Source organism: Theobroma cacao, chromosome 4 (assembly GCF_000208745.1).
Source record: "Theobroma cacao cultivar B97-61/B2 chromosome 4, Criollo_cocoa_genome_V2, whole genome shotgun sequence".
Lineage (NCBI taxonomy): Eukaryota > Viridiplantae > Streptophyta > Magnoliopsida > Malvales > Malvaceae > Theobroma > Theobroma cacao.
In genome coordinates this window covers 28921458-28937130 of record NC_030853.1, presented here as the reverse complement: position 1 = coordinate 28937130, position 15673 = coordinate 28921458, and the positions used below count along the sequence as shown (strand labels likewise).

The 15673-nt window shown below is 31.9% G+C and overlaps 2 protein-coding genes across 2 annotated transcripts; both read left to right on the top strand.

Moving 5' to 3' along the window:
- LOC18603176 lies at positions 5051 to 7521 on the top strand. The gene is made up of 5 exons (XM_007034992.2): positions 5051 to 5413; positions 6169 to 6283; positions 6540 to 6629; positions 6768 to 6866; positions 6955 to 7521. Exons 1-5 carry the CDS (start codon positions 5346 to 5348, stop codon positions 7054 to 7056), a joined length of 474 nt encoding a protein of 157 aa, XP_007035054.2. The 5' UTR covers positions 5051 to 5345; the 3' UTR covers positions 7057 to 7521.
- Positions 8421 to 15641, top strand: LOC18603175 (actin-related protein 9). Its single transcript, XM_007034991.2, has 21 exons — positions 8421 to 8540; positions 8618 to 8690; positions 8803 to 8912; positions 9004 to 9063; positions 9169 to 9234; positions 9330 to 9432; positions 9640 to 9848; positions 10089 to 10209; positions 10413 to 10477; positions 11087 to 11176; positions 12024 to 12074; positions 12295 to 12426; positions 12517 to 12606; positions 12682 to 12752; positions 12844 to 13043; positions 13130 to 13173; positions 13256 to 13305; positions 14014 to 14059; positions 14515 to 14565; positions 15063 to 15261; positions 15392 to 15641. The coding sequence occupies exons 1-20, from the start codon at positions 8538 to 8540 to the stop codon at positions 15204 to 15206; spliced, it is 1779 nt and encodes a 592-aa protein (XP_007035053.2). The 5' UTR covers positions 8421 to 8537; the 3' UTR covers positions 15207 to 15261; positions 15392 to 15641.

Below are 15673 nucleotides of genomic sequence, written 5' to 3'. Positions count from 1 at the left end.
TTTTTTCAAAATGAAGTAAAAAATTTTGTGTCTTTTGTGCTTTAAAGAGAGAAGGAGTGAGGAAGAGAGAGAGAAAAATAGGTTTAGTATTTTTTATAAGGTAATTTTTTAAATTGTAAAATGTATATTTGTCTAATCAATTTTTTTTTCTTATTTTCAACAATTTAAAATAGCTATTACCAATTGGAGCCTTGGTAATTTTTGAAAAATAACCATTTCATTGAACCAAATGCAGCTTTATCTCAATAATGAGAATAGGGGAGGAATGGCTATTCTATTCTCCCCAACCAAGCATGCTCTAAAAATTGTTCAAAAATTACAAATACTATATTTAGCTCCATTTTGAGACATTTTTATCCTTTAAGTAAGCCCAACAACTAAATCAAATATACAAAAATAATAAAAATAACTCTATTTTTCAACACAAAAGTTTATTATTTAAAAGTTTATATTTGATGCGCTATATAGTATATAATATTTATATACTATCAGTGAATTAAATGTTTGTTATTTTATTAATAAATAAATTTAAACTTGATAATTTTAAAATGTAAATACTCAGAATTTTAAAAATATTTATTTTGAAAGACTTTGAATTTTTATTTTATATATTTACAAAGTAACACTCTGTGATTAAGTAATAGTATACAAATATTATCTATTAACAATGCTTCAAATATAGATTCTATTATTTAAAAGTGTAAGTTAAAATCCTTAGATCCATGCGTGAATGTAAAAATTTATAGTCAATGCTAGATCTTATTCTCTGCACTTCTTTATTGTTTATAACAACTCTCAATGAGTAAATATTGTACAAAGGAATAGGAGACCTAGTCATATATATAATAAAATAAGCTTTAGTAACAACCTCCCATTAAAAGTTTATTGGGTCAAAACCTACACAATTGTCAGACCACACTAACTTAATTAAACGTGCAAAGCCCATCATCAACTAATCATTTTTATAATAATTGAATTTATGTTTTGTCTCACAATAAGATTAAATTATCAGTATGTTTTATCAAACTAAAATGACCAATTAATAATAATCCACATAATAAAAAATTCCAACAAAAAAATCATCACTCCAATTAAGGCTAGTGGCTACCTCAATTATAGTGGAGCATTTAATTAATGTCACCAAGTTATATTATTAAGCATTTGCTTTCCTTTTCTTTTATCCCTTGGAAAGAAAGATAATTAATTGCCTACCAAGAAATAATTGTAGCAGTAAGTTTAGTTGCCATTGCACATGCAATGCAATGGAATTTTACTTTCAAAAAAGAAAGGAGTTTGGCATGGCACAAGCAATTGCAGAAAACAAATGAGACTTTGCGAATCTCAGATCTCAACAAATAATAAATAAATAAGCTAAAAGGAAAGTAAAGAGAAAAAAGGAATTGCCAAAATTATTTTGAAAATCCAAGTCAAATTCATGTAAAAGCAATGAACAATGTCAGGTATTGTTTCCATGTTCTTATTCAATCCCAATATTCAAGTCAAGTGTGCCGTGGCTGACTTTAATAATTCTTTTTTTTTTGTCTTTTATTTGCTTTTTTTCATTTTTTTTAATTTAATTTAATTTACTGTAATTAATTGAAAATAGAAAATTGTGATATAGGGAAAGCTTGATTGGGCTGCACGTGAAAATAACAACTCACCTAGATCAAAAAACCATGACAGATGATCAAAAGGGAGATCAGATCTTATTCAAGAATCAAGATCGCTTTGCTGTTTCTCACTATAATTTATGAGGAATGGGGGAAGTCAATACAATCCATGAAGCCCACAATGCCACAACTATACAATAAATAGGAAAATTTAATGTTCTTTTTTTTTTTTTTGCGAAATATTGATTAAAATAAACTAAAGTTAAGCATATTTCTCCATTGAAAATGCATACATGTTCAAATTTTCAATCAACTTGGCATATCTATAGACAATTGTTTATAAAGTAAGCTTAACTTCTCCTTTTTTTTAACGAATTTTTTTATTAAAAAAAAAAGAGAAATTTAAACTTGACTTTTTTAAAATAAAAAATTACATATATACATTTATCATTTCAATCAAAAAATATAATTTAACCAAAAAAGACTCCAAAAAAATTACCCTTGTACTATTTTAACTTTCAAAGTGTGTCTCCCATCTACACTACGTCTCACAAAAATAACACATTACTATTAATGGCATCACAATCTCCATTTAACTAGTTTCCTTTGAGAATCAAGAATTTCACAAAGATCAAATTTAAAATTAATTTTTGTATCATTTTAATAAGAAAAACTAGCTTAACTGGATAAAACCCAAAATTATCTCAATATCAATTTAGCTTTCAAGGTGTGTCTCCCATGCTCATTTAGGATGAGTGAGTTGTAGTGGTATTCAAGCATGATTGTTGGAATGCAATTAATAAAAAGATATGGGCAATAACAAGAGTGAGTTGGTGAAGGTAGATGAGTGGTGATGACTGAATACAAAGCCATTATGAGAAAGAGTTTTGATTAAACTAACAAATCATAATCATCAATTGCCTAAGTACCTAACCAACCTAGTTATTAGTCTACAAATTATTTGAGGCATGTTGTATATGTGCGTATGTAGATATTAAATTATTGTACTTATCTTTGATTAAAATTAATTAGAAGAAACTCTTGTCAACACCATGTGAGATTATAAATTATAACCTTACAAAACTAAAACCAATTGATTATTAGGTCTTTTGGTCCATGTTTTGCATGATTGATCTTTGTTTATCAAAGATAAATATATATTATTTTCCAAAATTCAAAACCTTTATTTTAGTAAAACATTTTACTTGTGTTATTTTAATAGAAATAATAACCTAAAGATTAAAAAGTAAACAAAACTTCGGAAAAATTAAAAAAAATAAGTCAAAAACAAAAATCATAATCATATCATAGAAAAAAAAAAAAGAGAGACAAATTCATGTCATATTTAACAATAACCTCAATATTGAACTTATAAAAAATAAAAATGAAATATAAACGACTAAAATATTTCATCATGACAATTTTATTTATAAATTAAATAAAAGAGATCAAGAGTTATGAACAAATTAATAAATAACTATAAATTAAGTACAACGATTGCAAAAATCTCAAGTTTTTGACAATCCGAAGATTATAAATTATTAAAAATATTTTTTGTCATTTTTCATCAATATAAAAATACAAAACTTAATTGCACTGAAGAAAAACTACATTATGTTATCAAATCTCATACAAAAATTTTAAAAAAATATTTTATTGTTTCTTTTTTTTTCAAATATTTACTTTCAAATCATTACATTTATAAAACATGAAATAATTAAAATCAATAGAACAATATCTTAAAACTTTTCATTTTCCTTGTTACTTTAATTAAATTAAGTAGAATATGAACAAAAATCTGATGAAATTGATTTATATTCTTTAAAGTTTAGTTTCAAATCATTAGTCATGTAATAATGTTAGATGGCTTTTCGTCACCCTAAAATTTACAAAGACACAACTGTATTAAACAAACATTTATTAAATGCACCACAATTATTAAACAATTATGCCTACTAATTTTGCAGAACCTAATTTTATAATCTATATAATAATGAAGACACAAATGTGTTAACAGACATTGTATCAACTGTGCCAAACCTAATTTTATAGATATAGATTAAATATTCGTATTTAATATTCGTATGAAATAATTGAAATCAATGACAATATAAATGCAAAGCATTTTATAGATCATATAGATCAGATGCAAACCTAATTTCATTTTTTATTTTGTTCTGGTTAAATTTAGTGGTTAGTATAATATGAAAAGGTTTTCAATTATTAAATATTAATTAAGTGCTTAACATTGAATATTCGTATTAATTATGCAAAACCTAATTTTACGATATATAATTACAAAGTTTGCTTTGAAGGAAAGATTCAAGGGTAAAAAATAAGTGCCAAGTATTCCAACTTGTAGCGATTATGATACATCTATGATTTCTAGTATTTACATGTAGAATTTTGTTGGGTGAAACATCCCTCTTTAAGATCAGTAATTATTTATCGAGTGATAATTGCTTGGTATTAAAAAAAGGTTAACTCATGTTTTTTCAAAAAAATAGTAAAGTGAAGGTAAATTTCGATTCATTTATTAGCTATAAAATAGGAAATAATCGTATCTTACTCATTTAACATTTCTTGTAAATTCCTAAAACTTAAACTTGAATTAAAGGTTCAACTTAAAATTCCTAACCTATATTTTGCAAAAGAATCGTTTTATTTTCAATTAAACAAAAAACACATAGTTTTTCGTTTTGATATCACTTGAAATTAGGGATGTTCATGGACACCATATAATCGGATATCTTACATTACTCAATCCGATTAGGTAAGATTAAAATACTTTATAATTAAGTTTGGATAAGGTTTAAGTAGTGGTCTTAGAATACTCGTTAACTCAATTATAAATAATATTTTAATATTAAAATTCAATGTTATATATATTATTTTTATTTATAAATTTTTTATAATTAATATAATATTTATTAAAATTTATTAATTGTTTAAATACTATTCAAACTATAATTTAAATTTTTATGAACTAATTTTAATTTATTAATTTAATTTTGATAATATACATAACAGTTGAATTCTAAATTTATTTTAATCTAATATCGGTTCAAGTATTTAATGGATAATATTTAAAATATTCAGGTAGGAATTCATATTGTAATTTGAAAATTTAATCGGGTATTTATAAAATTTGAATATATTATCAAATAACAAGATTTGAGATAAAGAACTTAAAAAATAGCGAATACGCTATCTATTGACATCTTTATTTAAAATGTTAAATTATGGACAAAATATTAAATTTTGGTAAGTTGTAATGTATCGTAATTAATTTGATAATAACACTTATATGTAATCATATCAAATTTCAAAATATGCATAAAAATGTAGAGTAGCTTGGTAATTTGGGCTAAAGAATTCTTCTTACAGAAATGGCAAAGGCGTAATTAAGATAAACTGCAAACCCAGAAGTAGTAAACTACAATAGTAGTAGTGTTGGTGAAGAATCGGACCTTGATTCATTTCTTTCTTCCGCGTTCATCCCACCTCAATAAATATTTTAAACTTTTTTTTATTCATTTTAATTTCATAAATAATTGACCCATCAAGACCCGACCAACTCCAAAACCCCAAAATTTCTCTCTTCTCTGTCTCTTCCTCCCCTCTAACGGTAGCAGCAAAGAAGAGAAAAGAAGAACCCCGAAATTCGGCCTTAACAGTTTTCTGTTTTTTGCTCGAAACCAAGTGGGGAGAAGAAAAAAGAAGTAAACAAGAATAATGGGTTTCATGTCATTTGTTGGACGAGTTTTGTTTGCTTCTATTTTTATTCTCTCTGCTAGGCAAATGTAATCTCTCTTTCTCTCTTGTTATAGATCTGTTAAATCTTTTTGTTGGGTTGTTTTAGAAATATGTTATTTATTAGATCTGGGTTATTTCTATTTTGTTTATCCTGCAGTTTTGGTATTTTTTTTGTGTGCTGTTGCATTATGTTCCTTAATTTGTAACTGTTGTTAATGATTGCTTTCGCTTGAGGATCTGGGCCACTTGTCTAGATTGTATATTGGGGAGTTACTGCTTAGTAGGAGAAAAAGCTTTTTGTTTTTCAATTTTTATGTTTAAACTTTGCCAGGAAAGAAAAATGGTATGACAAACATTTTCTTTCTTTTTTATTTGGTTGAATAAACCTAATATTTGCAAGTTCAGAATTGGATGGTTAGTTTTAGTGAATACGGTTGTATTCTATAAGTACTTCCCGGAGATAGTGTTGTCTTGGCCGTGTCATTTTGATAAGATGAATCTGAATACCATGAAGTGGTAGTACGCAAGATGTGATGGATTGTTGTTGTTATCTAATGTGGCAGTTGAGTCAATGTCCTGAATTTCTAGATAAAAATCCAATAATCACCATTCTGGTTTGGTTGGTGTAATTTCAGTGATTGGCCGTATACTAAGTTTTACTGCACTGCTGCTACTATATTTTTGCCAGTTATTGCTCCTATAATGATAAGAGAAGATAGACTGCGTAAAGAACTCAGCTAGGACTCTCTGTAAAAGCTAATGCTATTTTGTAGATATAGTAACATAAACAATATGTTGGCAGGTTCACTGAATTTGGGGTTGATGGCGGGCCTGCAGCAAAGGAGTTGATACCAAAGGTTGATCTTGCTAAGAAACATATATATTCTCAACTCCATGTAAATTTTCCAGATATTGAAGTAAGTTATTCTTTTTCTCTCTTAATAACTTGTAATAAAGTTCTTTCTTATTTTGATATATTAAGGTTTTTTTTTTTTTTTTTATAATTGGGGGAGGGGGGATTCGAACCTGCTCTTTAGACAGGGGATGATGCACCAACCAATGAGCCAAATGCTCGGGTGCTTTTGATATATTAAGTTTGTGTTAATATGATTTATCTTTTTCATATTGCTCTAGATGTACATTGTTTTCTGATATGCAGACTTTTTTACACAGGTTAGACAATTAGTTGCAGCTGCCATTGCTTTGAAAGGACTTGGTGGCATTCTATTTGTATTTGGCCATGGCTTTGGAGCCTTCCTCTTGGTTAGAATTTTGTTTCTTTTGGGTGATCGTTTTGATTATATTTGAACTGTAAAGGAAGTTTACATTTGAAACTGCACCTAGCAGTTTCTTCTGATTTTAGTTTTATGTCTCATTTAATTGTCCTTTCTTTCGACATAGGGTGCCTACTTGCTGGTTAGCACTCCTCTTCTCTATGACTTCTACAACTATGGTCCCAATGAGCCTCAATACTCTGCTCTGCTCAGTGATTTTGTGCAGGTACGTACAAAGGCATATCTAATGTGTTCCCAAGCATTATGATGTGAGGACTTCATTGTTTTTAAATTTTTTTCTTAATCGATGGCAGTGTGTTGCACAATTTGGTGCATTACTTTTCTTCTGGGGGATGAGGCAGTCAATACCTAAGAGGCAACTGAAGAAGAAGGCCCCGAAATCGAAAGCTGCTTAGATTTATTGAAGAAGTAGCTGGTGAAGATTGGAAAGTTCTTCAAGTCTTGATATTTAAACGATGTCAAGTAGTTGCTGTGCAGCACCAGATAATATTTTGCAGATCTACCAAATATTGCTTCCCAATTTTAGGAGTTGTTAAGTTTTTATTAGTTCCTTATTCACCAGAACATTTGAAAAATTGAATGGATTGCCCCTTGTTTATTTTCTATGACAGTTTGATTTTGAGTTCAAAAATTAGGGCTTTGATGACTACTATTTTCTGGTGTACACTCCAAATGACTTGATCATACATTTTATGGTGCTGGAATCATGGCTGCCCTTTAAGACAGCAGCAATTGCAGTACTTATTAATGTTTCATGCAGCCATTCATGTATCTGAATGGAGCAAGAAATTGCTTCTCATATGATCATTATTAGTTCACGGGATGGGATATATTCACAGGCAAGAGCCGAAAATTATCAGTACCATCGTGCTTATTTTATTGTTCTTCTCCATTTTTGGACTTGGATAATGATTTTTTCCACTTCAAGTCATGAAGTTGCTGTGCCAGTGGATGATCTCAGGGTTAACGTAAATGGTTTGGCTCATTCTTTTATGCCTGCAATAGCTCACTAGTATCATAAAGGAAAAACCCAAGACCATGATTAGGTCTCTACTCTCTTGGGGAGGTCTCAGGTCAGCTGGCATTTTCACTTCCAACTGAAGTCAATTTTCACTCATTGTTGCGTGGAATTTGTTAAGGGTCTAAGCTACGGCACAAGGATTACTTGCAGGTAATTGGTTATTCACTTATCAGTAAATACCACATGAACAGATTCTTGAGTAGGAAATAAGAAATTCATTAATAAAAACAAGCCTTCACTATCTCACAAATTTTCCCAAAGAGAGTTTGACACGTCAACATGTTTTTTTTACATTTTATTTACAAAAATCTTTAAATTATAAAAATATTTAAATAAATTTTTATTGTTTTATACGTTCAATTAAAATATAACTTGTTATTTTATAACTATGAGACATTGATATGGACCATATGGTGTTATATTGGAAGTAAACAATATCATATGATCATGTTAACTTATCAAGTCATTAATTATTATGATATATTAATATATTATATCAATTTAAAAAAATTATGATAAGAGGGTAGTTTGGACCATAAGCACGGCCAAATTTTCAAAATATTTTAATACCAATCTGTAAGCAGATTCATCATATCAATGTCGGCCCACTTCTTCTGGACTCTGGCCCAAAAACAAAGCTCTGAGCCTTGCATGGAAGAACGTTAATGATGCCGTTAACGGCACCGTTTCGGTATTTTACGCTTCGTAAACAAAGACGTTTGGAAATTGCAAGTGATTCACTTGTGTTGAAGGTTGAAGCCAGGAAGAGCCAGAAAAGAAGTGAAGAAGAAACAAAGCAGAAAATTCTTCCAAATACAGAAAACTAGCTCATTCTTTCAACACGTCAATTTTCTCATGGTAAAACCTAAAAATAGAGAGATTAATTTTACGAAATTTTAAATTTATGTAAAATTAATCATTTTAAATTTTTGCAGGATTATTTGAAAACTGTTGTCCCTTCTCAGCTCCTCTCCGAACGTGGCTCCAATCTCGTCGTCATCAACCCCGGTACTTCCTTTTTCCTTTTTTCTTTACAATTTTCCTCCAAATTTAGGAATTCCAAAATTAAAATAGAAAAAAACGAAATTTAATGAACTAAATTGCTTGTTAATTTGCTTAGGCTCTGCAAATATAAGAGTAGGGTTAGCTAAGCAGGACTCTCCTTTCATCGTTCCTCATTGCATTGCTCGCCGAACCACCCAATTCTCCAAGTTAAATGTTCAAGATCAGGTTCCTCTTTTTTAACTACATTTTCTTTTTTCCTTTTTCCGCCTTTCTTCGGAGCTTTTTGGGATGAAATTTTCGATTTGTTGGTTTTCAGTTGCTTAATTCTCAACTTACCACAGCGCAGCACATGGAGCGCGAAAAGGCTTATGATGTTGTGAGTGTCTTCATTTGGTTTTCATTTTTCTTTCCTTTTTTGTTTGTATTCTCATGTTTTTGTACTGTAATTTAGTTTTGAATTAAATGTTTGTTTGTTTGAAAGATTGCGTCATTGTTGAAGATACCTTTCCTTGATGAAGAGGTTGCCAATAGTTCTGTTCCACGGAAGGTAAGAATTTTAAGCGGAATGTATTGCCAATGATGGTGGCTGTCAATTGACCATTTATAGGTTGTAGTAGTGAAATTACTAACGCTAATGTACAGATGGGACGTGTTGATGGATATAATCTTCAGAATACCAGGAAGGATGTAGCCTTCACTTGGACTGATATACATGTGAAGGACATACATTCATCAGTGGCACCAGGTAATTAGAAATTTCCATTTATTTTCCTTGTGCTATATCCTCACTCTTCCTTGTTTGACTGGATCTATAAAATATTGGTGGTGCACCCTTATTGCTACTAATTCTCAGCAGTTTCTTTGGATTGTGTGGCTTTTAATATTTCTAGTTGTAAGTTCTATTGCTTTGGTCTTACTTTCATCTTCTTATAGATTGATATTGGTTATGCAGAAAGTTCAATGGATAAAAGTTTCATAAATGAGTCCTTGGTCCAACATGAAGGTACTGATTCAAAGGAACCTACTTTGACCAAACGCAAGTTCAGGGCGGTCATATGTGGTGAGGAAGCCCTAAGGATATCTCCCACTGAGCCATATTGCTTACGTCGTCCTATTCGTAGAGGTCACCTAAATATTTCACAACATTATCCCATGCAGCAGGTATAGTCTCTATACTTATTGGCTTTCCTACATTCGAGGAATGTGCATGTTATTTCTTCTTTTTAGGGTTTAGCAAATGATGTTGCTGCAATTACATCTTGAATCATCTTAATCCTGCTCAGTTTGTTGTTTACGTTTGAGATAATAAAACTTAATTATTGATACAGTTGATGCTGCATTGCTTAAAAAAAGGGACAAATATATCTACTTTCTTAAAATGACATATTTATTTTCTTGCAGGTCCTTGAAGATCTGCACGCTCTATGGGACTGGATTTTGTCAGACAAACTGCATATCTCTCACCAAGAAAGGAGCTTATATTCTGCTATTCTTGTTGTGCCAGAAACATTTGATAATCGTGGTATTTAAAAATTGATTATCATACTCTAAATGGGCTGAAACATTTGATAATTGTGGTATTTAAAAATTGATGTGTGTGTGACAATAAGATCATTACTCAATCTGATTAGCTTTATCTCTTGAATATCAGTTGCCACTGAAACTAAATGCTGTAGATTGTATCAAATCTTTTCTAATGTGCAATTTTGTGGTTGTCACAAGCAGAGATAAAGGAGATCTTATCTATTTTACTGCGAGACTTGTGCTTTAGCTCAGCAGTGGTACACCAGGTGAGAAGTTCTTCTGATACTTCTTAGATGCAAATGTAAATCAGTTTCAATACCAGCATTAAACTGAATGATGTATCACCCTATTTAGTACTTAATAATTGCTTTGTCAATACTGGCACATGCCTAGTTGCCTCAGCAAGTCAAAAACTTTTAGAGTGATGATTCTGAGGTTGTGTCATTGGCTTCTGCTCATGCGTGTTTGACGGATTCGTGGGCTGTGCAGTATAAACTTGTTGTGGTATGATAGAGGCATTCCATTAGGGATCTTTTGTTTTCCTTCATAGGAATGATACCAACTAGACGCAAGTGTCTTTCTCCTTGAAATTGTCTGATTTATTTACAATGTCTACATATGCATGTGTTCATTCGCATGTATAAAGGTTTGTATCTATGTCATATATGTACGATTGTACTCAAATCTATGAACAAACTGTTTGTGGTAATAAAACAACAGGTATCCTGCGTCAATATCATATTTGGTTCTCAGTCTTACTGACTCTGGTATTCTTTCATGACATTTGCCTGTCCCAGCTTTACCGGTAAATATATTTTTGAAGTAGTGAATTACTCTTTGGTGTATAATATTTCCTTCATATATGATGGTGTCAGGAAGGCTTGGCAGCAGTTTTTGGGAATGGTTTATCAACGGCATGTGTTGTAAATATGGGTGCGCAAGTGACATCGGTCATTTGCATTGAGGTAACTGATTGTTGTGTATATTTACTGTTTGCTACAGGTTGGGAATAAGGGATCACAAGCCAAAATTATTAAATGGAATACTATACTTTCAAGCCCCTCCTATTGAAGGGAATTTTAAGAATGAGGTCTTGAGAGAGTTCGGAGAGGTATGGTTCACCTCCAAACCTCTCCCCTCCCTTTAAAAAAAATAAAAAACTCAATCATGATAGATTAAACCTTTTACTCTGTTTTACTCTACTATCTTCTACTCATCCTCCATCACAATAATACCCTGTTACTTTTCTTAACACTATCAGTCTTCTAGTGCTGTCATTACCACCATAATATTTTCAATTTGCTTGAGCACCATCACCACCTCCATCAAAACACCCTGGTATCTTTCATAACACCATCGCTCTTTGACTGCTGTCATTACCACCTTAATATTTACATTTCGCTTGAGCACCATCACCATCTCAACCTCCATTGACACTAATTAAAAGACTATTGCTCCCACAATCATACATGGAAATCATGGTAGTTTGTCTCTATATCAGTATCACTGTGATTGTCATGAAGAGTATAACCTCTATACAAAATGAACACCTTAACTATATGATGTTACCAATTTGGAGTGACTATTGTCAAAAAAAGCACCTGGTAGCATTCACATACTTCAGTTTGGGTTATGCTATTTCCTTGCACACTCTTCTGCATGCATGTAGAGATAACGCAGACTGAATTAGTGCATGCTTTTTTTTTTTTTTGTGTTTGGTAGTATTATTAGTAGCATAACTAGGAAATGCCTAATTTACGAGAGCTGTGGTCTTACTTCTAATAATTGCCTAATGTCTCTTCTGATGTGCAGGATGGAGTGGCTCTACCTAATACAGAGAAGACTTTACCCTTTGGTGGAGAGGTTTGAATTCTCATCATTCCTTCAGTTCCTCAGCTTTCCATCATGTGGAGGCAGAAGCTTCATTGTTGAATGTTTAACTAATGTTGATGTTGGTGAAATCTGTTTATGCCCATTAGTTTAAAGGGCTCAATTAAAACTTTTCTACCTCTGATTAAAATAAAGATATCTTACCATTGCATGTTGGTGATTTCATCATTGTCGTTTACTTTCCCTTTTCCAGGATATATCAAGATGTCTTCTTTGGACTCAGAGGCATCATCAGACATGGCCACAAATTCGTACCGACATTTTGACAAAGCCTATAGATCTATTGATGCTGAACAGGCTAAAAGTGTCCTACTGTGAAATTAAGGTGAATCATTTGGCTCCTGGACCTTGTAGTCTTAGGTTTCCTTGCTGTGGAAAGACTCTTACTGTACTCTTTCAATTTACTGTTGTACAGGAGGGTGAACTTGATGCTATAGCTGTAGTTCATTCTTATGAGGATGCAATGCCTCCTGGATCTCATAAGACAAGGCTAACTGCTCTGAACGTATGTTTTCAGTCAAACTCGGATATCATTTCCTTTCCTTTCTGGAAGGATTTATTGATGGCTCGTTTTAAATAGGTTCCTCCTATGGGTTTGTTCTACCCAACACTTTTGATTCCTGATTTGTATCCTCCACCACCTCGTTCTTGGTTAGTAATACTTGTCCAAGTTATTACTTTTTCTGTGAAAGTAGTTTTGAATTATTTCCCTTAGCACTATTTTCGTGGTGTGCTTCATCAGGTTTCATGACTATGAAGATATGCTGGAAGATACATGGCATGTTGAATTCCCAAGAAGACCTGACATGCCAGATGGTCTATATCCTGGAATTAATGTTGGGTTACCAATGTGGGATAACTACCCAATTTTTTCTATGAAACCAAAGAAAGAAGAGAAGGTTGGCCTAGCAGAAGCCATAACCAGTAGCATTCTTTCAACTGGTAGGTTTGCTTACTGCTAATTTAGCATGTTCTGATAAGCTATAATAGTATCCCAATCTAATCGTTTGGTTCTTTTCAATTGACAGGTCGCATAGACCTGCAACGAAAATTGTTTTGTAGCATACAGTTGGTGAGTTTCTTAGGAAGTGTAGGCCACATGAAATACTTTTACTTTTTAATAATTGAACTTTTAACTTGGTTTTGTGCTTCAGATTGGTGGAGTGGCTTTGACTGGTGGGCTAATTCCTGCTGTGGAGGAGAGGTTGGTTTCTCTTTCCCCTCATTTGTTATCCTCCTACTTTGAGCACGTATCATTGTAGCTAATGGTATAGGCAGTTAATAGATTCTACAAATACGTGTTCAATGAAAAGAAAAATCAAAATGTCTATTTGAAAATCCATCATTCTAGCTAATTATTAGGACCCTTACCTGTTAAAGTAGGTGTATTTAACTGATTTATTTGAGGCCTACATCATAAAGTATGTGGCTCGAAGAGCACTAACTTGGGTTAGGTCAAATGCCTTAGTTCTCTCTACTGGCAGTCTTGACTGAGAATGCCTTAAGTGCATTGATTGTCAAGAAAATGGTAATAATTGTTTTCTTTGTTACCTTGTGATTGACATTTCTTTGCATATTATCATCACAGAAAGTTTAGTTACTGGATTATTACTCTGTTTTTTATTAATTCATCATCTCAAGAGTTATGAGAATCATATAAATGTTGGTTTCTTTTGTGCTCTGTGATTTCAAGCTTAGTACTGATCTGGAATGCTTGTACTTTGTGAATCCATTCTTTTTTATCTATTACCTTGATTAGCAGAGTAACTTACAAGCAACATATTGAGATCCATTTTTTATTAGTTGTCAGGGTAATAGAGTTTTTCCTTAGTGATATTTAGTGTAATCATTTAGTCCTTGTAGATGATTCTGGCACCCTATCATCTTTGTATCTTCTTTTATATTCTTGCAGAGTTTTACATGCCATTCCTTCAAATGAAGCAATCGATACTGTTGAGGTAAGTCTGCTTAATTTCTTCATTGTAAAGGTGTTAAGCCTGTCTTCTATGCCAGCTTTTAGCCACTTTCGATGTGGTTATAATTCGAGTATATTATTTATCTTGATATTTAGGTGAACTTAATTTTAAAATTGAATATATAAGCAATAATTCCTGGACAATCCAATCTCTTGCGATTGACATAACTATTGGCAAAAAAGGAATATATAGTCAAAATTCTATATCATCAGTATTGATATTTAGATTAAGTAAATTTTTTTATATTGTATCTCAAAAGAAAAATATAAATTCTTTTATGACCAACTTTATTTTCATGATTAGTTTAAGTTAGTTTTATAGGTCAATTAGGTTCTAGGCTGTTAGTCGTTCCCTGTTGCTTACATGCAATTTCTCTCTTTTTTTTCTTTGAACATGGAAGCTGATTTTATATTCTTGGATTCTCACTTTGGAAATAGGTTTTGCAATCAAGAACGAATCCAACTTTTGTGTCTTGGAAGGGCGGAGCCGTAAGTTATCTCCCATCCTTTTTCTTTTCCATGCCCGGGATTCTTTTGTGTTGGCTACAATGAAAGTGCATTTGCTCATTGCATTTTGCCATGCAATTTCTTCATAAGGGTGAAATTTCACAGATTAAAATTTACATTAATAACTACCAGAGAGAAATTACTGTTTTCAACAGTAAGTACCATAGAGACTAGGTTAACTGTTTCACATAGATGTCAGAACGTGATTGGGAGGTCAGATCTTCATATGTATACTATTGTTGATAAATGAGCTCATGAGATAGGTGCTTTTGTAATGTGCGCAGTAAGATGCAGTCTGCTTTGCAATTTATGTCAGTAGTGCTCAGTTTTTTTTTCCCCTTTTATCGCCAATGCTCCATAGTTCAGTTTACAGCCTTTATCCCAATTGCTTCTTGTGTTATCTTAGCCGCAGCTAACTAGATTGATTGTAGATTTCTTAAAATAATTTTCTCATGATGCCTATACCCTGTTTACTACAGATCCTTGGTGTTCTAGATTTTGGTCGGGATGCTTGGATACATCGAGAGGACTGGACCCGCAATGGGATTCACATTGGGAGTGGCAGGAAATACAAGGATTCTTATTTCCTTCAAGCACAGGCAATGTGTTACATCAATTCCTAGAATCTGGTAGATAGGAGAGAATTTGTCTAGGCAATTTTCATCTTCAAGCTTGAAGGTGATATTCTGTTGGATACTTGTACTTATTTTTCTTCTACAATTAGTCAACAAGGATTGAAGTTGATGCCCTTAATTCTTGTTCTAATTAAGTTCCTAACTCACACTGTCTTGCTCTTTTGCATTTTCAGGACCAAGTAACTTGTTGACTGCACTTTGGGATAGCAAAGCAATTGTGCATTAGGATAGGTACAGCTGCATGGCAGGTTTATTTTTGTTTTTACACTCATATATCCATGGTTGTTTGATGTGATAAACCAGAATCTTCAGCAGAATCAATACAAACTAGACTCTTAGAGTGCATCATCAAATTTGTATAGCAAGTATGACTTGGGTTCATTGTTAATGGAGCTGCAACCGAGATAAATTTTCTTCTGATTATTTGCCCTCCTTCGCATAAATATATCATTTAT